The sequence below is a fragment of the Maylandia zebra genome, linkage group LG9 (assembly GCF_041146795.1).
Source record: "Maylandia zebra isolate NMK-2024a linkage group LG9, Mzebra_GT3a, whole genome shotgun sequence".
In the NCBI taxonomy this organism is placed as follows: Eukaryota; Metazoa; Chordata; class Actinopteri; order Cichliformes; family Cichlidae; genus Maylandia; species Maylandia zebra.
Genome location: NC_135175.1, coordinates 22,748,030 through 22,775,093, shown reverse-complemented (window position 1 = coordinate 22,775,093; position 27,064 = coordinate 22,748,030). Strand labels below are relative to the sequence as shown.

General features: G+C 40.1%; 3 protein-coding genes across 4 annotated transcripts; 1 reads left to right on the top strand and 2 right to left on the bottom strand.

Moving 5' to 3' along the window:
• Positions 1-57: 57 nt before the first annotated feature.
• uba5 (ubiquitin-like modifier activating enzyme 5) lies at positions 58-4,481 on the bottom strand. 2 transcript variants are annotated; one of them, XM_004546794.4, is made up of 13 exons: positions 4,387-4,481; positions 3,787-3,973; positions 3,605-3,650; positions 2,633-2,722; positions 2,411-2,520; positions 2,237-2,323; positions 2,071-2,155; positions 1,865-1,969; positions 1,628-1,755; positions 1,401-1,536; positions 1,099-1,174; positions 890-996; positions 58-550 (listed from the first exon to the last, which is right to left on the bottom strand). In XM_004546794.4, exons 2-13 carry the CDS (start codon positions 3,948-3,950, stop codon positions 473-475), a joined length of 1,212 nt encoding a protein of 403 aa, XP_004546851.2. In that variant the 5' UTR covers positions 3,951-3,973; positions 4,387-4,481; the 3' UTR covers positions 58-472. The 2 variants fall into 2 exon arrangements, with proteins under 2 accessions (XP_004546851.2, XP_004546852.2); XM_004546795.5 differs by having other exon boundaries at positions 4,266-4,395.
• On the top strand, positions 4,361-27,058 carry acad11 (acyl-CoA dehydrogenase family, member 11). Its single transcript, XM_014414171.2, has 20 exons — positions 4,361-4,494; positions 4,598-4,697; positions 7,012-7,137; positions 7,259-7,420; positions 7,526-7,690; positions 7,773-7,914; positions 8,086-8,207; positions 8,404-8,510; positions 8,768-8,879; positions 10,839-10,916; positions 11,313-11,451; positions 11,829-11,936; positions 13,587-13,685; positions 23,553-23,622; positions 24,250-24,335; positions 24,445-24,516; positions 24,664-24,818; positions 25,170-25,286; positions 26,540-26,649; positions 26,735-27,058. Exons 1-20 carry the CDS (start codon positions 4,373-4,375, stop codon positions 26,847-26,849), a joined length of 2,307 nt encoding a protein of 768 aa, XP_014269657.1. The 5' UTR covers positions 4,361-4,372; the 3' UTR covers positions 26,850-27,058.
• Positions 18,281-22,179, bottom strand: ackr4b (atypical chemokine receptor 4b). Its single transcript, XM_004546796.6, has 2 exons — positions 21,924-22,179; positions 18,281-19,626 (listed from the first exon to the last, which is right to left on the bottom strand). Exon 2 carries the CDS (start codon positions 19,617-19,619, stop codon positions 18,513-18,515), a length of 1,107 nt encoding a protein of 368 aa, XP_004546853.1. The 5' UTR covers positions 19,620-19,626; positions 21,924-22,179; the 3' UTR covers positions 18,281-18,512.
• Positions 27,059-27,064: the final 6 nt, after the last annotated feature.

Genomic DNA, 27,064 nt, shown 5'->3' with positions numbered 1-27,064 from the left:
CCATGTTAATAACATCTGTAAAAGCTGTATAGGAAAATAAAAATAAAGTCCAACATGTCCATCTAATAAATACTTTATTGAGACAACTTGAACATTGTTCTGTGATGTTACAGGAAACATTTCTTCTTTTTTTGTGGATGTTGAAAAGTTGGGACGCACATTCGGTAAGCAAAACACTAACTGATATCTTCAGGTTTATTGATATGTAATTAGAAAATGTTCCCATTTCAAGTGCTAAACATTTTACCATGTCAGCAAATTACATATCTGATGTTTTTGTGTGTGGTTTTTTTCCCCCGCGTGTGAAATACCACAAGCAGCATTGCATTCCACGTCTTCAGCGGTTAGATGAACTCATTCTTTAACTGGTTGTATTGTACAGCAATTAGCATTTTCACAATGATGTTGGAATGAACAGGCAGGAAAAGGTTAGTCTCATATTAACAGCAGAAATGCACCTTCAGATTGTTTCCTACAGTTTTTTCATCTGAGCCATTAATTCTTCAAGGCTCTGTTCAGTCTCCTCCACTGTCTCGCCATCTGCTTTTTCCTAGTTCAAAGACGAGAAAACAATGAGTTGAATTGGGTTCATAGACAAGACCAAACACTAAAACATTACAACAAAATGCCGCTTTTTTTTAGAAATGATCTTCAAGCCCAACAGTACTCTCCACAGTAATTTCATTTAAAAGCAGTATGGAATGAAAGTAAAACTGAAGAGTCACTAAAAGTCACTTAGTGCTGTAAATATTTGACTTCACCATTATTACTTAAGGCAAAAAAGTATTTGATATAAATGTCAGTATATTTTTTTAAAATTAATGAGTCTACCCATACAGGGCTCCTAGTTTCAAAGTTTCAAAGCTGTGGTATCTTAAAGCGTACTAACCTCAGCTGGAATGGTATAAGCCACTGTGATGCCTTCTGGGAGGTCGGGCACAGTACCTGAAGCAGCCTTTAACTCTTCTTCAGTCACCTCTGATACCAGCTCAATACCTGCGCACCACATTTTTGTATATTAACACACATTAACACAAAAAAACAACAACACAAAAACTATGTTACATTTAGGACACTGTACAAGTTTCTTTTGCTCACCCCATTCATTGTCTTCATGTACAACCTCCTCCTCTTCCTGTACGACCTCCACTTTGGGCCGCTCTGCTTCTGTCCTCTGAACAGAAAACAAGTGTTTGCTTTGTTCATTTGTCTCTTTTAATTCTATTTTTTTTTTTTTTTTTTTTTAATACTTTTTCAACATGTTCAAAATAAAGATTCAATCAATCAATCAATCAAGTGAGTAAGGTTAGCTTTTCTAACACTATATAAAAGCAGTAAGAATGGGACTTTAATCAGTCTTGGAATCATGTTACATGAGCAAACAGTGAGCACACACACACCTTGTACTCCTCCTGTTGTCTCCTGCAGTGACGGTCATTACACTGGGGGTTAGCTTTCATTGCCATGGCAGGGAAGAAGTCCTGCATGGCATTGTAGCCAAGATAATAACTAACAGTACCAAACTTTAGAAGATATCTGGAAGACAAAACATTTAATAAATAATATTGAACTTCACTTTACACTTTTAGATTTGAACCTGCCCAGAAAAACATGAAAATAAACCTACTTGAGGACATTTTGCACAAGGAGACCTGCCACAACACCCATGGTTGTTGGTAAGCTGGCAGCACACACACCCTCCCGTTTTAGGGTCTTCTCATCAATGTTGGCTGCCACCACAAGTGGAGGAGCACACTAAGAGAGAGGGTGTTATATGGTTTTAGAATGCAACTACATTTTTCTGTAAGAGCTGGACGTCATCATATTGCAAAGATATGTTGTTGTTATTTAAGTGTGAGCATACAGCGAAGCAGGCCGTCTCCCCAGGAATGATGAGCTGGATGTGTCCTGACACAGCATTTTCACTGACACCAGACTCCATCCAGATCTGACCTAGTTCATTGCAGGCCTGAAACAAACACCAAAATGAATTCAACTTGTAAGAGTTACATGTATTTTTTTTTTTTTTAAATCTCTTTTTTTGTGACATTGACATGTATACACACTCACTGTATTGATGGCCATTCTGGCCTCAAAGTTGTCCACACAGCTCAGGACCAAATCCACTGGTTTTCCTTCTTCCAGCCCTCCATGACTGAAAACACACAGTTATTTGCTGGTGCAAAAAAGGGACAGAGGAAGAAAACTACAAAAAATATACAATATGAATCCTAACCTGATACAATCCATGAAATGTGTAAAATTTTCCATCGTAGTAATGTTGTAGTTATGGGTTTCAAATGACACGTCTGGATTGATGTTTCTGTTTGGGGAAAAGGGAAGTTAGATATATTTGAAAGAAACTGAATGGCTTTGGTGGAAAAGTGGATGTCTGTTAACAACAGTGTACCTGAGTGTGTGTTCTGCTGCTTCCACTTTGCTGAGGCCTGCTTGGTGAGGCTGGAAGAACAGCCTGTTCATATTGGCCAGCTCTACTTTATCATAGTCAAAAAGGAGCAACTGGGATGCCACAAAATGAGAACAAGCCACGGTAAGAGTAAAATCAGCACAGATGGACATGGATTTAAATTTAAATCAAGTAAAAGTGAAAGATAATGAAAGCTTCTATTACCTTACCAATGCCACATCTAGTGAGCATTTCAGCTGTCACACTGCCAACTCCCCCAACTCCAACCACAGCTACTGTGAATGTCCGAATTCTCTGTCAACAAATTTATAAACAATAATTACTCACATTTCTCAACACAAAAGCCTCCAACTTTGCTTTGATAGCTACAGTTGTGAACAGAAATTTACATACACTCATCTTGGGGATGAATGTCATTACGTTTGGGCTTTTCAGCTTCACCCCAAATCAACAGCTAGATGGCTGAACCTTGACAAAATTGGGTGTTCCAGCAGGACAATGATCCCAAACACACATCAAAACTGGTTTTGGAATGGATAAAAGAACTAACATTAGGCTGCTGGAACGGCCATTCCCAAAGCTCCGAACTCAACCGTGCTCAAAACGTTTTAGTTATATATACACATGTTTAAAATAAACTCTTTTCTGTCTCTCTATTTAAAATTAGTGGACTATGCCTAACGGCTGTTAAGAGTGGCCAAATATCCAGTGAGAGTTATGGCAAAACCTAGCTGAGGTTCAACTGGCAGAAAGACATTTAACCAAGTATTAGTACTAGTAGTACTTATTTATTTACTTAATTTATGTTTTGAACCTGTGTGGATTAGACAAAATCCAACATGAATTCAATCTTATGAACCCAAGTTTTGTTTTGTAAATGATTAAACATGTATCTTACTCATTCCACCCCAGAAAAAGAACAGATCAAAGAAATCAATAAAAGCCCCAAATCACCACGACATTCATGGCCATAATGAGTGTAGGTAAACATCTGTATGTAATCATGCTATTATGAATATCGGGTTTGGGTTTCAATAAACATATATCGCTAGATAAAGGTAATTTAATGTTGTAACAGCAGTTTTTCTTTATTGTTTAATATGAAATATGAACTCTTGGAAGGGAGAGTAACCAGAAACCGTGCAGTATTAAAAAAAAGAACAACTTTGAACATACCTCGTAATCATCTACGATGCCCATTCTCTTTAAAGCCATGAGGCGACTAAAATAAAAACACAGCTGAGATTAGCTTGTGGTGTATGACTCACAGGAAGGCGTGGGCTCTCAACATAGTGAGCCGTCTACACAAAAATCAATTAAAAGACCATATAATGAATACATTTAAAAAACAAACTTACCTGTACGGGTTGGAATCCACAACTTCAGCGCTCATTTTGTCAATTTTCGGTCTATTTAGTGCCTGACTGTGAGCATCTTCCGCGGCACACTGCTTCTGCTTACACTTTATCAGCTCATTCTCCAACTCTCTCACCCTCAACTTCAGCTCCTCCACCGTCGCCATCAGGAAAACAGTCGAAGGCTAAACTATGTAAAAGAAATAATAATGCTGTACACAAAAACGTAAATTTAAAAACCCTACAGGGATCGACACAGAAAGTACACGTCTTCGCTGCTCAAACCAGCTGTCAGGATGTGTGTTCCCGTTAACAGTGTTCGTGCAGAAAACGACCTAAACACCCTACAGTGTTCCCACTTCACCAGTGGATTGTTTAAACCCTTATTTTATTATTTTATTTTAGTATCGAAAATCTTCTAGTCATTAGGTTTTATAATTTTATAAATTTGTGGCAATAAAATAACTTTTAAGGGGCGTTACCTCGTTGTGCATATCGATAAACGGTCCGACCATCATATCAATAATGCTAAACGTAGCTAGCGCAACGATACATCTGACAATGATTAATCCAGAGTTATAACTGCGAAATGGAGGAACCGACCACTCCTGTACGACAGCAGCATAAATTCAATGTTGGCAGGCTTCAGAGATATCTGACTGCCAAGACACTTTTGTCAAACAATGACACCCTGACTGTAAGACAGTACAGGTAAGGTAGCCAGGTCTGTCTTCATTTTGTAGTGTCAAAGTTAATCTTGTGCAAATGTTTCGCCTGCTGATAACATGCTAGGGACACTCGCTTATCTTTTCAGTGCTGGTCAGTCAAACCCAACTTTCCTAATCCAGACGCCGTCAAACAGTTATGTTCTCAGGAAGCAACCCCCAGGTGAGCTGTTGCCAGGAGCTCACAAGGTAAGGCTCCCCCCACAGTTATTGTAGTTTTGGTTAAAAAATAAATAAAATATTGTTAATGTCCTGAGTTAGTTTCCTCACTTAAATTTTTACTATTTTAAATGGATAGGTTTAGTTTGTTTTTATGTGTTCTCCTATAACTAATGCTTCCTCGTGCTGTCTGTGTTTTAGTTTAGTTTGGGTTAGAGGTCTGCATTCCCGCGGCTGTCCCGCGGGAGCCGCGGGACCCGACCAGATTTCTTGCGGCGCGGGAATAAATTTCCAAATAAAATGCGGTAGCGGTCGGTAACTCTGGTGTAATTTGAACGGGAGCGGGCGGTCTGAAAATATAGCGTGCCCGACATTTTTTCGGAACAGCATATCTGTGATTTCCTCATTCTAATTGAGCACTGGTACAGCCAGTGCTCACGCCTGTTACACGCACTGAGCGCATGGATCAGTGCTTTTTGCAGTAGGCCACAATGCTGTATTCGTTTTTATTTATTTTATTTTTGCAACACGTTTTCCATGTTAAAAGATAAATGTTGCATGTTGACAGATAAATGCATCTTGTTTAAGAAAAATAAATACAATCATTGCACAACCTGCAGTTTTATCTGTTATCTCTATTTTTTGGTGGTACCCCATTTAAATGTGAGATTTTGGAAACCAGATCTAAATTTAGCGGGAACGGTCGGGTCGGGTAGAAAATTATTCTAAGCGGGCAGCGGGTGAACAAAGACTGAATATACAGCGGGAGCGGTCGGGTGCGGTACAAAACCTTGCGGGAGCGGGCGGGAGCGGGACTAAAAAAACATTCCCGCGCAGACCTCTAGTTTGGGTTAACTGGTGAATCACTCACTCAGCACTTATCCAGTTCAGGGATTGCTGGAGCCTGCCCAGCCATATGTTTTCAATACGTGCTTTAATTAATTCTCATTATTTTTGGCAGCAACCACAACCTCAAGTGGTAAACAGCAAATAAGTCAATAAATAAACTGGGGGATATTTTTACATTAGGATTGCGTGTAGGTTAAGATGACCTGCTGAAGATCATTCCCAGCGAGACAATGGGAAAGAGGTGATTTAAGTGACTTTTAAAGTGGTATGGTTGTTTTTGCCAGACAGGTTGGTCTGAGTATTTTAGAAACTGCTGATCTACTGGGATTTTCCTGCATATCCATACCTAAGGTTTACAGAGAGAATGGTCAGAAAAAGAGAAGATATTCAGTGAGCAGCATTTATTTGCTCTGAAGTGCCTTGTTGATATCAGAGGTCAGAGTAGAATAGACTGACTGCTCTGAGCTGATAGGAAGGCATAAGCAACTCAAATAACCACTTGTTCCAACCAAGATATGCAGAAGAGCATCTCTGAATGCACAACACGTCGAACCTTGAATTAGATGGTTTACAGTAGCAGAAAATCAAACCGGCCCACACAGTCATATTCAATACAATAAAGCACGATTGGGATGTGGTGGAACCAGAAATTCAATCATAGATGTGCAGCTGACAAATCTGCAGCAACTGTGTGATATCCTTTCAGTATTTATAAAAAAATCTCTGAAAAATGTTTCCAGCACCTTAATGACTCTGTGCCACAAAGAATTAAGGCAGTTGTGAAGGCATAAGGTCGTCTAATCAGTACTAGCAATGTGTACCTAATAAAGTCGTCATCGTTTATAGTTTGGTTTTATGGTTGTATAATAACCTTGTTTTGACCACTGAAATAGTTGACAAATACAGACAAAACACAGTGGTTTTGTGCATCAGGTAACAAGTCACAAGTTTATTTTTCAGCCTTGATTTTTTTTTAGTGAGAATTGTTTTTTTTATATGGTTTGACTGCAGGATTTACGTATTTGACCAGAAATGGGAATATGTGAGTCAGGGAGCGCTCAATGATAAAAAAATAAGCTCAAAAGTTTTACAAAAATGTTCCTGGCCACAAATCTGAGCGGTCATTAGACGACCATGTAGCAGATTTCCTGGAAACAATTATGGAAATGTTGTTTTTTTATTACGTGTTTAGGATATAACCAAGTTGGCTATGTTTAGTTATAAAAATTAAGCTATTTTTTTTAATAACCCGAATGAATATATTTATATCTAATGAAAGCTTCATACGTGTTACTTATGTTTAATACTAAATGGTGCTTTACATTTACCATCTGTGCACAAACACTGTTTTGTGTGACCTTGTAACTAATTGGATTTAATCAAATGAAAGAGCTCACTTTTCCCCAAATATTTGGGAAAGTAGCACGTGATCATATTAGCTTCACTCAGTGGGTGAAGTTTCTCATAGAAGTGGATTTTTCTGCTTCGTTCACAGGTGGACAGGGAGTATCGAGTGCAGAAGGCCCTCTTCTCTGTTGGTTTCCCCGTTCCACAGCCCCTTCTGCACTGCGCTGATATTGAAGTCATTGGAACAGAGTTCTACTTAATGCAACATGTGAAGGTACTTTTTTTTTGCACTTAGGAGTCACAAGTCCCTGAATCTAATATTTTTTTCTAATGGTTTTTTCTAAGATGAAAATATTATTTTTGTTTGACGGCAATCGTGCAATTCTGTTTATTAGGGGCGCATATTCAGGGATCTTCGTCTACCTGGAGTGAGTCCAGCAGAGAGAACAGCTCTGTATGTGGCTGCGGTGGAAGTCCTGGCAAAGCTGCACTCACTGGATCTGCCATCAGTGAACCTTGAAGCATATGGAAGAGGGCCAGGTTATTGCAGGAGACAAGTGAGTTAACACAACATTCATTAAATCGAAGTCATTTTACTGTTTATTTGATCTGGAACTTAGTCACGATTTGTGAAATTAAAGAATGTCTTTTTATCTGTAAAGGTTTCCACCTGGACCAAGCAGTACACTGCAGCGGCCCACAGAGACATTCCAGCCATGAATGAACTGTCTGATTGGTTGATGAAGAATCTACCAGCCAGTGACAATGAGGTGACCCTTGTCCACGGAGATTATCGACTGGATAACTTAATATTCCATCCAACAGAGGTACACTTTGTCTGATCTTTACTTTTAGACCTTTGCTACATTTGTCTGTGAATACTTCACAAAGTCTGTTTTGTGTGATAAGGCGCGTGTGATCGCTGTGTTGGACTGGGAGCTTTCTACCACTGGACAGCCCCTGGCAGATCTGGCCTACTTCCTTATGCCACAATACTGGCCTGCAAGTCTCAGCGTTATCAGCACGATGGGCAGTTTAAAAGGAATAGAGGGTAACGCCAACAACTGTTGATAACTCTGACAGTGATTAACATTTATAGACAGTGGAAAAACAGATTTGTTGTTTTCAGAAATTTGTATTTGATTATGATTTTATATCTGTTATTTATTTGTTTATGTCTGCTCACAGTCTTGTCCCTCTGGTCTTATTCCTCAATGAGCAGGCATCCCAACTGTGGAAGACCTGATCTCCATTTACTGCAGGTGCCGGGGGATCCCCCCTGCATTGCCACAACTGAATTTCTACTTGGCCCTGTCTGTCTTTAAAATGGCAGGAATTTCCCAGGTTTGTACCAAATTTCAACACTAGGCTGATTTTCTTTTTTTTCTTTTTTTTACTGGCATACAGTATTGTGCAACTCACAGCTCCATACCTCATTTCCTCAAATTTAATTAAAAGTTATAGACAAGCACATAATGTAGTCACTTAATCTTTCATTAAAATTAAGATTTTTTTTTAAATTATTATTTGTTTTTCGTAGGGGATCTACGCTCGTCACCTCCTGGGTAATGCCAGTGCACCGAATGCAGCTCAGTTTGGCCAGTGTGTGGAGCCCTTGGCTAAGGTTGCCTTGCAGCTTGGGCAGAGGTAGGTTTCAGTAATGAATGAATTCCTTGTGCAGCAATGCACTGATATCCTTTGACACATTCAGACATAACTTTAGCATAAACACTCTGCTATAGCAGGAAAATTTTTTTAAATCCTTCGTCACTGAAGGTCAAAAAAACTGATAGATCCCACCTGTTGATTATATGTAAGACAGCTGCAGTTGGAATTTGACACCCAGCTGTTGCTTCTGATATTCTCTGTTAGAATTTTAACATTTGAAATGTGTTTCATGCCAGGCCCCTCACAGGTCCAACAAAGGACAGATTGTTTTTCCAGACAGCTAAAGGTCGGGCTGTTCTCCAGCAGGTCAAAGATTTCATGAGACAATATGTGCTTCCTGCTCAGAAGGTCAGTTCCAAGAGCTGCCAAGAACAGAGGGGTTTTGTGTGCATTGATGAAATTTTAACTTGTGTACACAGCAGTTCGTTTCTTCACTGAAGGCTAATAAAGTAGAGTCAAAGAACAATGTGTCTCCTGGTTACATAAAATATGCTGCATATGGGCATCATCACATGGCAGGGCTTTGTAGCATTCTCACGTAAAGTGAAACAGATGAAGAACCACAAGCTCTTCCATGAAGCTACAGTGGGGCAAAAAAGTATTTAGTCAGCCACCGATTGTGCAAGTTCCCCCACCTAAAATGATGACAGAGGTCAGTAATTTGCACCAGAGGTACACTTCAACTGTGAGAGACAGAAAGTGAAAAAAAAAAATCCATGAATCCACATGGTAGGATTTGTAAAGAATTTATTCGTAAATCAGGGTGGAAAATAAGTATTTGGTCAATAACAAAAATACAACTCAATACTTTGTAACATAACCTTTGTTGGCAATAACAGAGGTCAAACGTTTACTATAGGTCTTTACCAGGTTTGCACACACAGTAGCTGGTATTTTGGCCCATTCCTCCATGCAGATCTTCTCGAGAGCAGTGATGTTTTGGGGCTGTCGCTGAGCAACATGGACTTTCAACTCCCGCCACAGATTTTCTATGGGGTTGAGGTCTGGAGACTGGCTAGGCCACTCCAGGACTTTCAAATGCTTCTTACGGAGCCACTCCTTTGTTGCCTGGGCGGTGTGTTTTGGATCATTGTCATGTTGGAAGACCCAGCCTCGTTTCATCTTCAAAGTTCTCACTGATGGAAGGAGGTTTTGGCTCAAAATCTCACGATACATGGCCCCATTCATTCTGTCCTTAACACGGATCAGTCGTCCTGTCCCCTTAGCAGAAAAACAGCCCCATAGCATGATGTTTCCACCCCCATGCTTCACAGTAGGTATGGTGTTCTTGGGATGCAACTCAGTATTCTTCTTCCTCCAAACACGACGAGTTGAGTTTATACCAAAAAGTTCTACTTTGGTTTCATCTGACCACATGACATTCTCCCAATCCTCTGCTGTATCATCCATGTGCTCTCTGGCAAACTTCAGACGGGCCTGGACATGCACTGGCTTCAGCAGCGGAACACGTCTGGCACTGCGGGATTTGATTCCCTGCCGTTGTAGTGTGTTACTGATGGTGACCTTTGTTACTTTGGTCCCAGCTCTCTGCAGGTCATTCACCAGGTCCCCCCGTGTGGTTCTGGGATCTTTGCTCACCGTTCTCATGATCATTTTGATCCCACGGGATGAGATCTTGCGTGGAGCCCCAGATCGAGGGAGATTATCAGTGGTCTTGTATGTCTTCCATTTTCTGATGATTGCTCCCACAGTTGATTTTTTCACACCAAGCTGCTTGCCTATTGTAGATTCACTCTTCCCAGTCTGGTGCAGGTCTACAATACTTTTCCTGGTGTCCTTCGAAAGCTCTTTGGTCTTGGCCATGGCGGAGTTTGGAGTCTGACTGTTTGAGGCTGTGGACAGGTGTCTTTTATACAGATGATGAGTTCAAACAGGTGCCATTCATACAGGTAACGAGTGGGGGACAGAAAAGCTTCTTACAGAAGACGTTACAGGTCTGTGAGAGCCAGAGATTTTCCTTGTTTGAGGTGACCAAATACTTATTTTCCACCCTAATTTACGAATAAATTCTTTACAAATCCTACCATGTGAATTCATGGATTTTTTTTTCACATTCTGTCTCTCACAGTTGAAGTGTACCTCTGGTGCAAATTACTGACCTCTGTCATCATTTTAAGTGGGGGAACTTGCACAATCGGTGGCTGACTAAATACTTTTTTGCCCTACTGTATCTCTGCAGGAATATATTGTTGAGCTGATGTTACCATTGAGTGCCTGGAATGCTTGTAGCATCAACATGAACTCACTTGACAATTCACTTTGTGGAAAAATATTGTTGTTCCTTAGGAGGTTGCACAGTATTACACCAAACACGCTGAGTCTCCACAGAGATGGCACACCCCTCAAATTATAGAGGATCTGAAGGTATGTAGGGTTGATTTCTTTTGTTTTTGTTTTTTAAACTTAGTAACTCAGTCTCTTTTTTTTACACAAATCCTACATAGTTAAAATGACAGATAAGGGGAAAAACCCTCCAAAACAAAAAAATACAACCACATGTGATAGAGGACTGTCTAAGATTAAGTACTAGTCCAGAAAGTTCAACACCCAAGTTTATTTGACTCTTGTGTAAATAGCACACCTGAGACGCCCACGCACTGCAACCCATCATTAGTATTTGGCGTTTGAACAAAATTACTATTATTTGTGTCTGCGCGGATCTGTTCCAATTTCTGGAGCTCTGCTTGTTATCAGCATAGACAGGGAAAGAAGCCGTGGCTTGCATTTTCACTCTGTATAATAACATGTGTCTGTGTGCAGATTAAAGCCAGGGAAGCCGGGCTGTGGAACCTGTTCCTGCCTGCAGTCAGTGGGCTTACCCAGCTGGATTATGCCTATATTGCTGAAGAAACCGGCCACTGTGTGTTTGCCCCTGAAGTCTTTAACTGCCAGGCTCCTGGTAAAATATCTACATCAAAGACCTTTGATAATATTACAGATCAATTTTGTCCCTTACTTTGCTCTACTAGGATGGGCTTGCTCTTTGTATATAGAAGCTAGACTGCATTTTCTCTCCTTTTTTTATGAGTAGGAATCTCTCTAGTCAGGAAAAAGGCTCTCCAGATGTCAACATTTCAACCTCGTTTTAGTCATAACACTCCATTTTGGGGTTTTAAAAATATATCTTCCAAACCACACAAAAATCTCCAGATTCAGCTTTTTAAGGTATTTATTTGTTAGGAAAATCAAATCAGTCTTCCACGAGAGCATAAAGGTTACCAAATTCAGCTAGTAATTACTGGAAGATTATGACTATTTTTTTTTTTTTTTCCACAGACACAGGAAATATGGAAGTGCTCCACATGTTTGGCAGTGAGGAGCAGAAGAAGAAATGGCTGGAACCTTTACTCAGAGGAGAGATTCGCTCCTGCTTCTGTATGACAGGTAGTTCCAAGAACAGGTCACAAAAAAATGCTTAGAGAAAAACATACCAAAATCTGTGTTGGTGATTGAAAACAAAGTTTGAGGAATCTGTCATATCTATAAGCATAGCTTTCTTGGTGTAGTTTGGAACACTTTCTGTTATGAATTCATAAAATTTCTTCCCTTTTCCAAAGTATTTCTCATGTTCACTTCTCAAAATATGTGTTGTGGTCTTCAGTCACATTGTTTTCTGCCAAGTGCAGATTGTGGTCTTGATCAGGCTAAGTTATAGAAGGCATGGCTGCTACTGACTGCGTGAAAGGCCCTTCACACGCCAATAGCAAACACGAGATCCCGATGAGTAATTTCTCCCTGTTTTGTTCTCTTTTGCTTTTAATGCTGCCTGGAAACAGTGACATGCTGCTGCCAGAGGTGATTACGCTGGTTTTGAACATCCTTGTGTTTTTTTTAATCAACACATAGAGATTAATAGTGTTTTGGATACATTTTGTTTTGCACAGCAGTGCAGACATTTTCCAGTATTGAGTAAAAGTACTCAGTCTGAAGTGCTGAAGGAGCCAGACATTCTTGTCATTTGTTTAAAGTGGCTTTGATGAGTTCTCAAGGTCTTCTGGAGGTCTTTTAAAGTTGTCTTCATTTTCATTGCAGTTCTTATACCTCACCATTTTCAGAGGAATCTTTTTTTTTTCCTCCCTGTTTGTTTGTTAAGCCACTTAACACTGACCTATGAGTCATTTCAGTGCTAAAAGGCACCCAGTTCAAGGGTTGAACCAGTGTTGTGTCTACTCATAGAGACAACTTGGCAAAGAAACACTGTTGCTAGCAGCCTGTCACAAAAACACATAATTTGTTCCCATGTCTTTATTTAAACATGGGTTAACATGGGTTGACAGTTTTGTTGTCAGATCCTGATCCACCATGAAATACCATCTGGAGAGCATCTGATTGGCAACTGCTTCACTTTTTATCACAACAATGATCCCAAACACACTGCCACTGCAGCAAAAGCATAGCGGGATAGAAAAGCACACAGTGGGACGCTATCAATCCTGGACTGGCCTCTCCAGACTGCAGACGTCAATATTATTGATGCAGCGTGGGATCATCTTGACAGAGAATAAAACAAATGGCAGCCAACATCCAAAGAAGAGCTTTGGATGTCCTTCAAGAACGAGAACTATTCCTGAAGACAACTTAAAGATATGACAAGAAGGTTCAGGCTGTGAAGAAGAAAAAAAGAAAGTCAGATCAAATATTGATTTTTCAAACCTGTCAAAATTGTCAAAATATATTTTATTTCCATGTATGTTTGCACATTTTTAAATACATCACTGCAACCATTTTCCCTTTTCCTAACAAAATCTAAAGAAATTAGGGAGCAAAAGAAGAAATTAGCACTTTTGCACAGTACTCTATTACACTGGATGATGAGGAGAACCCTTTGTCGTGCACTGATAAATAATTTAAACTTCTGGTAACGTCTGCTGTATATTTGAACCCTTTGGCCGTGAAGGGAAGCTTAAGATAATTTGGGTTACCAGACGTGTAAAAACATGAGTCTGAGTTGAGTTTCATTAAGTATTGTGATATGTTATCAGTATTGTCGTGGTACTTCCTGTAAAATAGTACTTCCTGTGGTCCCCTCCTCAGAACCTGATGTGGCCTCCAGTGATGCAACCAACATGGAGTGCAGTCTTCACAGGGATAAAGACGACTACATCATAAATGGGAAAAAATGGTGGAGCAGCGGTAAGTATTTGTTTTTTTTAGCTGGCATTTGTTTGTTCATTTGTCTCCTGGAGACATCAGCTTTGGCAGAACTGCCACAAAAGCAGTTTGGAGTGTTTTTAGTGTTTTGTCAACGATGCATCTATGTACGAAACTTGAATGGGGGCCAAGTTTGAAGATGGGTGTGCTCCAGCCCATGTGTACTGAGTTTAGGATGCCGGAAGTAACTGGTTTTGCTGTTAGCTCATAACTTTGTTTGTTCCTGTCGCCATGGCAAATTGTGGCCTTGGAGATTCTTAATGTTGCAGGGAGTACCCCACAGGAATTTTGTAGTATGCTGATGTCAGCTGGAAAATGTCCCAAGTTTGCAAGATTAATGAAATGTTGCAGGTGTGATTTGACATAAACAGCAGGACTGAGTGCAACAGCTACAGAGAAGAAATTAGTGCTGTGGCTCGTGTGATTTCATTGCATTTACTTTAGAGAGCCTAAAGTCTGTAAACACCAAGCAGTTGTTTTATCACAATCCCTGCTTTAAAATATTTTAGAGCAAGTCCCCATAAACCAAAGAATGTTTTTAAAAGGGTGAACCTGAAAGTGTTGTTGATCATAAATGTCTTAAATGGGCAACAAAAAAGAGCAACAGACTCTTGCGGGAAGGATTATATAACATAAATAATTTTAAAAGTCAGAAAAACCTTGGCTTCATGCCTTTCTGAGAAACCTGGCTTCAGTTTTCCAACAGGTTGAACCAGTATAGGATCATGGATCAACTGGCATTTTATTTCTAAATGATGAGTCATCACACATGAATCAACTTTCAAAGACAACAAAATGGCCTTAAAATCCTAAAATAAATGTGCTGCTGCAAACAGTTGCAGTGCCCCGAAAAAATATTTGCCTATTTCCCAAACGAATCATCAAACGAATGTGACATAGGTTAAAAATCTCAAAGAGCAACACATCACCCCTACTCTAAAGAAACTCAAGAACAGCTGAGAAACAAAGTCATCAACGTCTATCAGGCTCGAAAGTATTACAAAGCCATTTATAAGGTTTTGGGACTCCAGTGAACCACAGTGGGGGCCATTATACACAAATGGAAAAAACAGAATAGTGTGGAACCTTCCCAGAAGTGGCCTGCCTACCACGAGCACATCAATGACTCTTCCAGGAAGTCACAAATGAACCCAGAACGTCATCTAAAAAACTGCAGATGTCATTTCCTTCAGTTATGGTCAGAATTCATGATTCAACAGTAACAAAGAGTCGGGACAGAAATGACATGTGTGGGAGAGTTCAAGGAGAAATCCACTGGTGACCAAAAACACTCAAAGGCTTATCTCACATTTAACAAGAAAAAAGCCATCTTGATGATTCTTAAGACTTTTGGGAAAATATTCTGTTGACTGATGAGACAAAAGTTGAACTTTTTGGAAGGTTTGAGTACATCTGGCATAAAACTAATACAGCATTTCATAAAAAGAATATCATACCAGCAGCATGGTGATAGTAGTGTAATGATCTCGACGACTTGCCGTAACTGATGGAAGAATGAATTCTGCTCTCTAGTAGAAAATCCTGAACAAGAATGTTAAACCATCAGTTCATTCCCTGAAGCTCAAGTATCAGAAACACACCAGCAAGTGAACCGCTGAAAGGCTAAAAAACCAAAATGAAGGTTTTGGAGTCCTGACTTAAATCAGATTGAGATGCTTTGCTATAAACTTAAACAGGCAGTTTATGCTCGAAAAACCTCCAGTGTGGCTGAATTAAAACAGCTCTGCAAAGAAGAGTGGGCCAAAATTCCTCCACAGTGATGTGAAAGACTCACAGCCAGTTATAACAAAAGCTTGATTGCAGTTCTTGCTGCCAAGAGTGTCCAACCCAGTTATTAGGTTTAGGGGGGGCAGTTACCTTTCCACACAGGGTTAGGTAGGTTTGAATTTAAAAAAAAAAAGTTTAAACCTTAATAAATTAAATTTACTTGGTTTATATTTGCCTAATATTAAAAATAGATTGATGATCTAAAATATTTTGCAAATATGCAAACGAAAATGAAAAATAAATAAAATCCGGAAGGTGCAAATGCTTTTTCACAGCACTGTAAGGTCATGGATCCACTAAATCAGCTGACATCAGCTTACTTCTAAATGAGTCATTATATACGAGTCATAATGAAAGAGAAATTGGCCTTAAAATCGTAAAATAAACGTGCTTTTGCAAACATTTACAACTGTTGGGTAAATCTTACTAACACTGCATTCATGCTCACAGGCACGTGTGTGTAGGCCCTCAGTCTGTGTGTTAATGCTCTGGAGGTTAACACAAATCTGTGACTCATGTGTGAATCACTGTTCTTCTTGGTCATTTGGACTATCTTTGTCTTTATAAACAAGCTTGGTGTTTAACATCCTGTTTGACTTGATTTGATCGTGATAGTTAAATGTCAAAAACTCAGAGTAGTGGTTTTGTTTTCCGCGTAACCTCCTTAGACCCGAATGACGCTTGCAGAGTCTGTGTACTCCGAGGGCTTCGCTTCCAAGTTAAATGAAAGCAGCGGCTTGTTGTTTTTATTAATTGGAATTTCTTTTCGCAACTGAAAGCTTGAAATGCTGCAGTTTTTAAAAAATAAATTGAGCAGAATTTCTGCAGCTCATCATTTTTATCTAGCGCACAGTTTGACTTTATCATTCATCGGCGGTTATGTTGTCCTTTTCGAATGTTTTTCTTTTGACTGGAAGTGAAAATTCCATCAGGAGAAACAAATCTTCTGGGGTTATGAGAATTTCCTTTCCTCACATGAATATATCTCTCTGTCAGAAAAGAATGTGGGTGTGATTGCGGGTTCTTTCATACTTTGTGTGACCCATTGTCACTTTTGTTGCAAAACGTATGATACTTGAGTGGAAATCAGTCTTTTCTTTTCCTTTTTTTTTTTTGTTTTTGAGTGAGACAAGATTTCCATATATTCAGTCCAACTTTAGTTCGAACAAAAGTAGAAGTGAAACCAGTGGTTATTGTATTCAGATATTTTATTTTTATGGAAGGCGTTTCTATGGTAAAACTCATTCTTTCCTATCACAAAAGTAATATGAACTCGCAGTTCCTCACTGATGTGCTATGGGTGTTTTCCACAATATGATTTCCAAGTACTTGGGAATCCTTAAAGAGATGGATCTCTGCCTTTATTTGTGCAGCACTGTTTCCAATAACAGAAACGACAGACTTTTTCATGCTGTATTACGTCATAATCGCAGAGCATTCCTAGTTGCGATCTCTTGACTGCTGCTTTCTCTTAGAATTACCGATCATAACTAAAAGCTACCGAAAATAACCCTTAAATTAAAAAATGCTGTCCATAATCCACACGCACTTTCGCGTTCCCTTTTTCTCTAAAGCTGTGTGGTGCAAAAGGCAGTTTGTTGCTAGATGGAAGGGTCTATAGACATTTCCAGTACAGCTTTGCGGTGTGGAAGCTATTGAAGCTGGTCCCATAGGCATGTTAATGCACTACAATGATTCCCAGACGTTTAGTGTTTTATCTTCAAGCCACAGGCGTTTGTATTTGCATACACACTCACGGAGCTGATATACATGCTTTTCATTATTAGCAGTAGCTGTGAGATTGTCAGTGGAATTACAGAAGACATAATCATTTTGGCTTCAGTCAGGCCACAATATGATAAGTCCAAAAAAATAAGCAGTGTTAGCACTGTTGTCTCACAGCAAGCAGATCCTGAGTTCAACTCCAACACCATCTGGCCAGGCTGTGTTACTGTTCAGGAAATAAAAAGATGAAAACACCTATCCAACCGTGTTTTTACCATAACTTTCAAAGGCATAGTTCAGGTAAGCGGAATCATGCAGGATTTGGGGCTTACTTTGGCTTATGTTGTCTTATGATATGCACCTTTAATACGTTTGTTTATCCAGTCGTTTCTCTGTTTAGAAATTATTCAACTTGTGTCCTAAACATGTGCTAGACACACCTAGTTTGGGGATCATTCAATCACGCTTCTAAGGCATTGCTCTGGAAAAGAATGACTAACAAGAGGGAAAGAATGGTAAACAGTGAATTCATGTTTGTCTTTGATGTTCATGAGGTACTTGTGGGAGTTGTGATCAAGAATTTTGACTCTTCTTTGTTGCTGTGTAAAAAGGCTTGAGTAAACTTTGACCTCTTGGTTTATCACCCATCTACAGCAAAGGGCTGAGCCTAGATTCTAAGTTTAAAGCATAATCTGGAAAAAAAAACGGTGGATTGGGTTTTACTGCAAACTATAAAACTTGTGTTATTGAAAGGATAAAAAGAAGATTAGATGAAAACAGCAGTCGCTCTTTAAACTTCTCCAAACAATATTCAGCTTTGATAGCATGGTGGGGTGCTTCCTGCTGGTTGCTGTCCTGTCTTTGCTTGCCAAATGTTTTTCCACTCGATGGGTCACCCACTGTGCAGTCAAGTCATCCGTCATCCCAACCCAAAACCACGGGATGTAATGAAATGAGACGCAGATGAGCTCGTTTAAGGCGGTGTAGATTGTAAAGCTGTATTCGATTAGTTGCAAAGAACTCGAGAACGAGAGCGTCAGCTGCACTCAGTTGCGACAGATGCGTGTTATTGAAAACTTTGTTCTTTTATTTAACAAAATACATAATTTATACAAAATACTTTGCTGGTTAGTGCATATAAATTCACTGTACATATACAATTATTAAACTGAGAATTAACATTTATATTTATGGGGATCTGTCTTGCATGTTAGTAAGGGAACGTAAATATATTTATACTCTGTACATGCAATTTTGTATATAAGTTTACAAAAAAATAGCTAAATATTTCCAGTCTTAAATAGTAAAGGTGCTGGTGTCTTGTTCTTCTGAATCCGACTGGGATTGGGTTTGATTACACGCTTGGAGCGCAATCTCCACGGGCTCCTCGTTGACGTGTCTCTGGTGCCTTCCAAGTCGCTGTCCAAGGTGTTTGGCAGTCTTTAGAACGTGACTCCTGAAGGACGACCCCATGAAGGCGTACAACAGCGGGTTAATGCAGGCGTGGGTGAGAGCCAGGCTTTCTGTCACCTGCATAGCGTGATCCAAGCCCTTGCTGACATCACAGTCGGTCACGAGCATGTAAATGATGTCCATCGCTCGGCAAAGCTTGACTACCGTGTAGGGCAGCTGGGTGAGCAGGAATACGGCCACCACAGCCAGGAGGACCCGCAGGGCTCGCCACTTTTTCTCTCGTCGCACCGCGACGGCCTTACTCAGCGCCAGTCCCACTCGGCAGTAGCACACCACCATGACCAGGAAAGGTATCACAAATCTCAGGATCACCTCAAGCAGCTCCAGGGAAGCCTTTGCAGGTCGGGCCATGCTGTGCGGGTAGATGGCTGTGCAGCTGATCCTGTAATGGGTGTGCTTCACTGTGGAGAAGATAAGTTCAGGAAGGCCGAGAATACTGGCTATAGTCCACAGCATGAGGCACACCAGGAACCACTGTCTCCTGACTTGGGATCTGGTGCCAGCTCTGTCCGTTGGATTTTTGGTTACAGCGCGGTAGCGATCCACACTGATGCACGTAAGCATCAGCATGCCGCAGCTGAAGTTGGTGCTGTAGAGGAAGGATGTGAGCTTGCAGGCTGCCGTACCCAGCATCCACCCGTGGACAGCATCGGCTGCCCAGAAAGGCAGGGTGAAGAGAAGCAGCAGGTCTGAAATGGCAAGGTTGAGGATGCACACATCCGTCAGGGTTCGCAGTTTCAGCCGTGACGTGTAAACCACCACTACCAAGGCGTTTCCCGCCAGGCCTACTATCAGAGCCAGGGCATAGATGACCGGAAGGAAGACGCCGGCAAAGGAACGCACTGTTTCCTTGTCACAGATGGTGTGTTCATAATTGTAGTCGTAAGTTTCATTTGAATCATCGTCGTGGTGATAGTCAAAGTCGGCCATACTTTTTCTGTGGGAAAAAAATACAAGAGAAAAAAAGAGAAACATTTCTTTAAAAGCTCCACCTTTTTAGTTTACTCTGAGTACCAACAATTGAGTTCTTGTCCATCATTAACATGTATGGCATCATTTAACAGAACAAGAACCCCCCCCCCTTTTTTTTTTCTTTTTTTTTTTTGTACCAGGAACAGGAAAGGCGAGTTCTTTGTGTGTTCTGCATCAGAGGAATCTTTCCTGCATGGTTTCCCTAATGGCTTTAGCTCAGCCTGTCAGAAATGAGCGTGTGGGCTTGAATAAACTCCAGTAGGGAAAAAAAGAGAGACAATAGAGTTACACATCTTCTAGTGAAGTTTTTGAATTGAATTACTTTGTATTCCAGTGGGTGCTGAGTGATCTACACACTCCAGAAAATGGTAGCTTTTGATTTGCTAATCCTTTAATTACAGGGAAAAAGATGTTCTGCAAACTAATGATGTCTATTATGCAATGCACAGGACTTTTTTTTTTTTTTTTTTTTGGAGCTTGTTAACACCAATCCAATTTCTGGTCTTTTTTTAAAGTTTAGTGAGGAGGAAGTATGCGGAGAAAGGCCTGAGAATGTCATGCAAGTGCGGGATCTTTTTCTGCCAGATTAAAATCCAGGATGTTGGTTTTTACTATATGTGGCATTTGCTGGTTCAACAGGATGTCCCATTGATGTGACTCTTTCATTCAGACCCATTGTTGTGTTAGCCAAGCTGTTCCCTGCCAGTAAGGATCTCACTCAAGCATTAGCAAGTGGGATACTGTGCCTGCGTGGATACTTTTACTGTCACAAATAGATACTTTTTTTTTTCTGTTAGATCCAATAATCCCTTGAAAAAACTAACTGAGCTCCAAGGACAGATCTTGTATTGTTCCCCTGTATATTAGAAACCATAAATCCCTTTTCATTCAGGTTTTTGTTCATTTCCTGAGGAAGAAGAATTGAGGAAAGTGCGAACTCCGAACAGCAAAACATGTTACGTTGCGGATGATGTAACGTCTGGCTGAGGACCAAGAGGTGATGCATTGAATATTTTGCACGTCAAGAGCATTTTTGGCAACTCACACTTGTTACAAAGATGACAGCAGTCCCTTAACAAGCCATATAACAAGTGTCTCTCTTCTGAATTGGGAGTAGTAGTTACTGAAGCAGATGTTCACTGGAACGTTCAGAAAAAATGTCAAATATTGACTTTTGGCTACAGATGGGCTTCGTGTGTCAGCTGGGGGGTTTTTTCAGATTTTTTTTTTGTTTGTTTGTTTTCACAGCAGCTATTTGGCTGTTTGGATTTCACTAGTCAAATTAATTAAAAAAGATTAAAATGATTTTATTATCAATTATATGTGTACTGCACATACATGTAGAATAAAAGGAATTAAGAAAATGGAAAAAAGATAAAAGGACACTCCAGGAAGGATATTTTTAAAAATTGAACCTATGCACAGTAGTGGCATCAGTGCAAATAAAGTAATGGAAGATGATGTAAATGGACATATAATAGATAGACAAAATATTATAAATAAATAGAGCAGCTTATAATATACACATACAATAGCAGGTATGACACTAGGATATACATAGAAAATGTATTTAGGTGAAAACTTTTGTAGTTGAGTTAAGTCAATATTGCTTTGGTAACATACATGAGTAATGATATCGCAAATGCAGGTGATTTTATTGTTGTATAAAGAGCCGTCGATCGAAAATATATGAATATTTTTCAGTTATTTTTCTGCATGCTTTGCTCAAAGGTGTCGAACACGGGCATGGGAGTGGCATTATTGTGTACACCTTCTGTGAATTTGTGCATTTTATAATCTTTAGTTAAGCAAAATCTATGACACAAAGTTGATATAGTCCAACAATGCTTATAGTAATAATGATATACTACCTGTATTTAGGTAGAAGAGTAAGAGAACAGTTTGTTTACAAAGAGCTATGCGCTCAGGAGAAAAGCAGAGCAACACAAACCTAACACAACAGTGTTAATGAGGTAATATAAAGAAGCTTAGTCATAAAATATACCAAGCAGGACTTTGACTGTGAGTCAAAGACTAAAGTTAACCGTTCACTAAGTAAAACAACAATGCACAACATCACATATCTCTGTGTATAATAAGTATATGTAAAATGTAGCTATGTATTTAATGATGTAGTTTAAAGATTTAAAAGTGTAATATTATTTAAAAAAACAAAAGTTCAAGGAAGGAATATAAGGAGTATATCTCTTGTCAGTATACGTTACACTAAAGGGTATGAAAGAAAAGTCAAAATGCTCTTACCGTGTTTCTGTTCCTGTCCAAGAACCGTAAAGTTAACACTGATCCGTTTATTGTTGTGTATTCTGAGGAAAAAGGTTGCATGCACTCTGGCACTGCAGTGACTAATCTCTGCTTCAGCCAACCCCACTCCCTTCACTTCTGACACTGTAGGAGCGTGTCCCTTCACCACGTAACACAGATTTGTGTTACGTGGTGTGAGTGCGTGTGCGCACGCACGTGTGTGTGTGTGTGTTTGAGTGTGGATCAGGTTCAAGGAGAAATGTCTAAGACGAATACAAATTCCTTGAGTCGTCTGTTTTCTTATGCTGTGCTGTGCAATGCACCATATAAAGAGAGGCTGTTTTACACACAGGGAGTTCCTATTGGTGGTTGTCCTTTTCTTTTCTTTTTTTTTTTTGTACATACTTCACCAGCCTCATTCCTAGTAGCAGCAGCTTTGGTCATTTGAAATATACAAGTGAAACTAGAGTAATGTTTTTTTGTTTTGTTTTTTCTACTATTTCCTTATTTCTGCTTCCTCAGAAACGTTCAGCTATTTTTTGACTGCCACACTCTTATAAATATATCAAACAAAAATATACAAGACAATTGGATTTGGGCCAGAAATAAATAATGAAATGTATCCATAAAAATTCCAGTCAGACAAAGAAAAGGAACATTAGTTTTCATTAGAGGGGAAAAGGGGCCTAGCTATGTTAAAATTGCATATTGACTTGATTTCTTTTTTTTTTCTTTTTTCTTTTTTTTTTCTGGAAAAATCAGCTGCATAGCATTCTGTCAGGAAGTCTAATTACTGGGTTGGGAAGGTTTAAATTCATACCAGGAATGATATGACATGCATGGGCATGCTTTGGATCATGGACCCTTATGTATGGGTTCACAGGAAAACCTCACCTGCCTCTGGGCCAAACGGGCTTTCCTAAATGTGGTTTATGGGTGGTGTCTGCTGTCAAGTTCTTCGCTACAGTCTGAGAATAATCAGTTACTGTTTGTTTGCGTTTCTGTAGCCAGAGAGTAAATGCAAAACCTCAACCCCTGTCAAATCAAGTTTAAGAATTCACATGCTCTCACGCGTGGTTTTCGTGTTGTGAGAGCTCTTAAACTAAAGATGTCTGCTGCTGTCTGGTGTCCATATGTCCTGTCTGGAGGGGACAGTTGTGCCAGCTGAACCAAAACCTAAACAGGAAGGCGACACCATCAGTTGGTCACCCTGTTTGTGCCCTTAGGGTTTGTCTCAAAGTGGACTCTCAACCAGGGAAATTCCAAAGGATTCTGCAATTGCTCCTTCTGTGACCACTTTTGTAATATCTTGTTTAGAGGATCTCTATGATGTTTTTTTTTAATCTCGAACTGGTATTATAATAAAGTAATAAAATTACTGTATTTGAGGAGTGGAAAAAAAAAAACTAACTCAGGAAACCGGTTGTCGTCATTAACATTATTAAGCAGCCACATGGTTACCACATCCGTGACAGCAAAATTCGCAGTTTCCGGCCGCAGTAGGGGTCATGGACTGGTTAAGGACGGAGGCAGTCGCTGAAAAGTTACCAGCCCCATTGATTTATAGCACCAGAAAGCAACGTGACCTGAATGTAAATGACCCACAGGATTTTTGCCTTGTCCCGCCAGGTGCCGGCAATCCCCAGTGCAAAGTGGCCATTGTCATGTGCAGGAGCGGCATTCGGGATGAAAACATCAGGTCAGCAGAACAGTTATGTGAAATATACATCCACGTTTCTTTGTGGGAACAAACACGCAAAGATTTGTTTCTGCCTTTTTCCAGAGTTTTCTGATGTCATGTTTTTCACCACAACAGGATTTTTATTAGTATTGTTCATTTCTAGTTTTGGTTTTATGTGAGATTGTTTTGTGTGTTCCTTTGAACTTTTTTTTAAGAAGCCATTTGTCCCACTAGACTTCTTCTGTTTCTGCTGCCAATATAACTGAAATGGACTTTGCTTAGAGACACAGCCTACTTCCCAGCATGCCCCTTAGCACCGGTCTAGCTTTCTGCCCTGATGTTTGTATAACACACAGGGGGGAAAAAAGTCGGTCTAATGTTGATTCTTGTGTGTGTTAAATTTTGCTTGAAGTTTAATTGGCATAATTTAGGATATTAATTAAAAGAAATTCCTAACAACCACACCCAGAATATAATAACTCTTCTCCTTGGTTTGTCAGCAGTAAAAGGCACACACCCTTGCTTGCAATGAATGGAGATTCCCATCAGTATCATATTTATAGCTGCGTGAAAAACCTGTGAAAATGGCCACTGTGCTCAAAGTATAATTCCATCACATGCTTCGGCTGTAAACCTGTCTCTTAGGCACAGCCAGCACAGTATGATCCTCGTACCTATGGACACAGCAGGTGTAAAGCTCATCAGACCACTCACTGTGTTCGGTCAGGATGGTAAGTTAATGATATCATCTGTCCTTGTTTATTTTTCCCCACAGTATGGGCGTGCAGAGATGACATCTGAGCTTTCCTGACACGATTTAATCCTTGTATCTGTTCTCAGATGCGATCCATGGTGGCCACTTTGAAGTGCATTTTGAAAATGTGCGCGTACCCGCCTCCAGCATTATTCTAGGTAAAAGCCTTTATTGTTTTGTCTATATTCCCAAGAAACAGAATATGTTTGAACGATAAAGCAGTGTTGACTTGACATTTTGTGAATGAGATAATTACGGCCTCTTCTGTTATCTCTCTTTCTGTGTTACACTGTTGTGGTTTCCAGGGGAGGGCAGGGGATTTGAGATTGCCCAAGGTCGCCTGGGGCCAGGCAGGCTGCACCACTGTATGAGAGCTGTCGGACTAGCAGAGTTGGCATTGGAGCTACTCTGCCAGCGGGCTGCCACCAGACACACCTTTGGAAAACAACTGTACCAGCATGTGAGTGAAGCTGTATCTGAAGGAGAGGTTCTCAGAGCTTTGATGGCTTTCTGCCAGTTTTGGGGTTACAGCATACAGAAGAAGAAAAATATCAGGAAATGGGGTTTATAATCGCAGTTTTTGTGCCATTTATAGCAAGTTAAATTCATTTCTGTATTTGCCAGCATTGGGAATGTTTATTCTGCCTAAATAGAATAACATGTACAGTATTGCAAAGAGAGAACCCAAGAGATATGCCAGATTTAAATCTTGGGGCTGTGGCAGTATGTGCTGAGAGATGTCCTACTGTTGACACCTAGTGGACAGCTTTTTAGATGCAGCTAATGGATCTCTGTGTTATCTATTGTCCAGGAAGTTATTGCTCATTGGATAGCAGAGTGCCGTCTCATGATAGAGCAGACTCGCCTGCTTACTCTCAATGCTGCTCATGCACTGGATACACTAGGCAGTCGGGCAGCTCGTAAGGAGGTAAAACTATTTTTGACCCTCACATTTAAAACAACAAAACAAACACATATAAATGTGCTGATATCTTACTTGGGATGGACAATAACATTGTATTTCTAAAACCAATGGCTTCTCTGTTGCGTTTTGGATATTTTTATTTTTTTTGAAAGTCATTTTTATCATGACATACACTATATTGTCAAAAGTATTCAATCACTTCCCTTTACACATATGAACTTGAGTGACATCCCATAATAGAGGTGTTTATGGGAATTTTTGACCACTCTTCTGGAAGTCCATTTGTGAATTCCAGTAAAGTTCTTCTGTACCAAACTCGCTAATCCATGTCTTTATGACCTATCTTTGTGCACTGGTGCGCAATCATGAACAGGAATGGGACATCCCAAAACTCACACAAATTTGGGAGCTGGAAATTGTCCAAAATGTCTTGGTATGCTAAAGCATTGAGTTCCTTTCATTGGAACTAAGGCACCCTAATCCCCCCTCCTCCAAACTTTACAGTTGTCACAATGCAGTCAGACAAGTACTGTTCTCCTGGCAACCGCCAAATCCGGTCTCATCCATCAGATTCCAGACACTCCAGTCATCACTCAATAACTCCAAAGACCAACCTCGCCACTGCTCTTGCACTGGCAGTGTGTTTTACACCACTGCATTTGACACTTTGCATTGTGCTTGGTGATCCAAGGCCTGAATCCAGCTGGTCTGCCATGGAAACCCATTCAATGAAGCCCTCTAGACACTCTACCTGAGCTAATTTGGAGGCCACATGAAGTTTGGAGGTCTGTAGCGATTAACTTTACAGAAAGTTGGCAACTTCAGCCTCTGCTGACCATGCTGTTTTTTGTTTTTACATGGCCTACCACTTTGTGGCTGAGTGGTCATTTCCACTTCATTATAATACCCCTAACAGTTGACTATGGAATAGTCAATAGCTCAGAATTTCACAAATTGACTTGTTGCACAGCTGGCATCCTATTACAGGACCACACTAGAATTGATTTGAGCTCCTGAGAGCGACCCATTCATTCATAAATGTTTGTAGAAACAGTCTGCACGACTAGGTGCATGATTTTATACACCTATGGCTATGGAAGTGATTCAAACACCTGAATTCAATGATTTCGATAGATCAGTGAATACTTTTGGCAATATAGCATATGCAATCCCAGCTTGAAATCACTGTGGGATGGAATTGGGAAAGGGCTGTGGTCTTTTGAACTCTAACATTTATCTTTATCACTGCCTACTAGATTGCTATGATTAAGGTTGCAGCAGGAAGAATGGCCTGCAAGGTGGTGGACATAGCCATACAGGTATATGGTGGTGCAGGTGTGTCTGGAGACGTTCCACTAGCACAGATGTAAGTTTGGACCCGTCCCAACACATTAATGGTAAATGCCTTTGATAAATGCCTTCCATGATGCCAATATTACATTTGTCTTCAGGTACTCATATGTGCGGACTCTGCGCATCGCTGATGGACCAGATGAGGTGCACCTCTCCTCTATAGCCTATTTGGAACTCAGAGATCAACTAAAGAAGGCACAGGCAAAGCTCTAAAAACATGGCCACAGCTTCATTACACTGCAGTAAACTATTACTGCCCCGATAAGCATTTTTGGCCCTAAAGTGAGATTGCTTGATTTTTATTCACTAGTTGCAAAAACACTAAACTTTAAAATGAAAAACCTTACTAAACATACTACCTGTAAAGAAGCACCCTTACATATGTGCCAGGTGAAAATCAAATAAAACATGATTAAAGTGTCTGCCTC

What these genes read in the sequence shown, in the direction of transcription:
- uba5 (XM_004546794.4), bottom strand. Translation starts at nt 3,950, where the DNA reads ATGGCGACGGTGGAGGAGCTGAAGTTGAGGGTGAGAGAGTTGGAGAAT. An exon ending in GCATCGTAGATGATTACGAG is followed by an intron (nt 2,723 to 3,604) that starts GTATGTTCAAAG and finishes ATTTGTTGACAG; the next exon opens with AGAATTCGGACATTCACAGT. An exon ending in GGGAGACGGCCTGCTTCGCT is followed by an intron (nt 1,756 to 1,864) that starts GTATGCTCACAC and finishes CCTCTCTCTTAG; the next exon opens with TGTGCTCCTCCACTTGTGGT.
- acad11 (XM_014414171.2), top strand. Translation starts at nt 4,373, where the DNA reads ATGGAGGAACCGACCACTCCTGTACGACAGCAGCATAAATTCAATGTT. An exon ending in CAGTTTAAAAGGAATAGAGG is followed by an intron (nt 7,915 to 8,085) that starts GTAACGCCAACA and finishes CTCAATGAGCAG; the next exon opens with GCATCCCAACTGTGGAAGAC. An exon ending in ATGTGCTTCCTGCTCAGAAG is followed by an intron (nt 8,880 to 10,838) that starts GTCAGTTCCAAG and finishes GTTGTTCCTTAG; the next exon opens with GAGGTTGCACAGTATTACAC.
- ackr4b (XM_004546796.6), bottom strand. Translation starts at nt 19,619, where the DNA reads ATGGCCGACTTTGACTATCACCACGACGATGATTCAAATGAAACTTAC.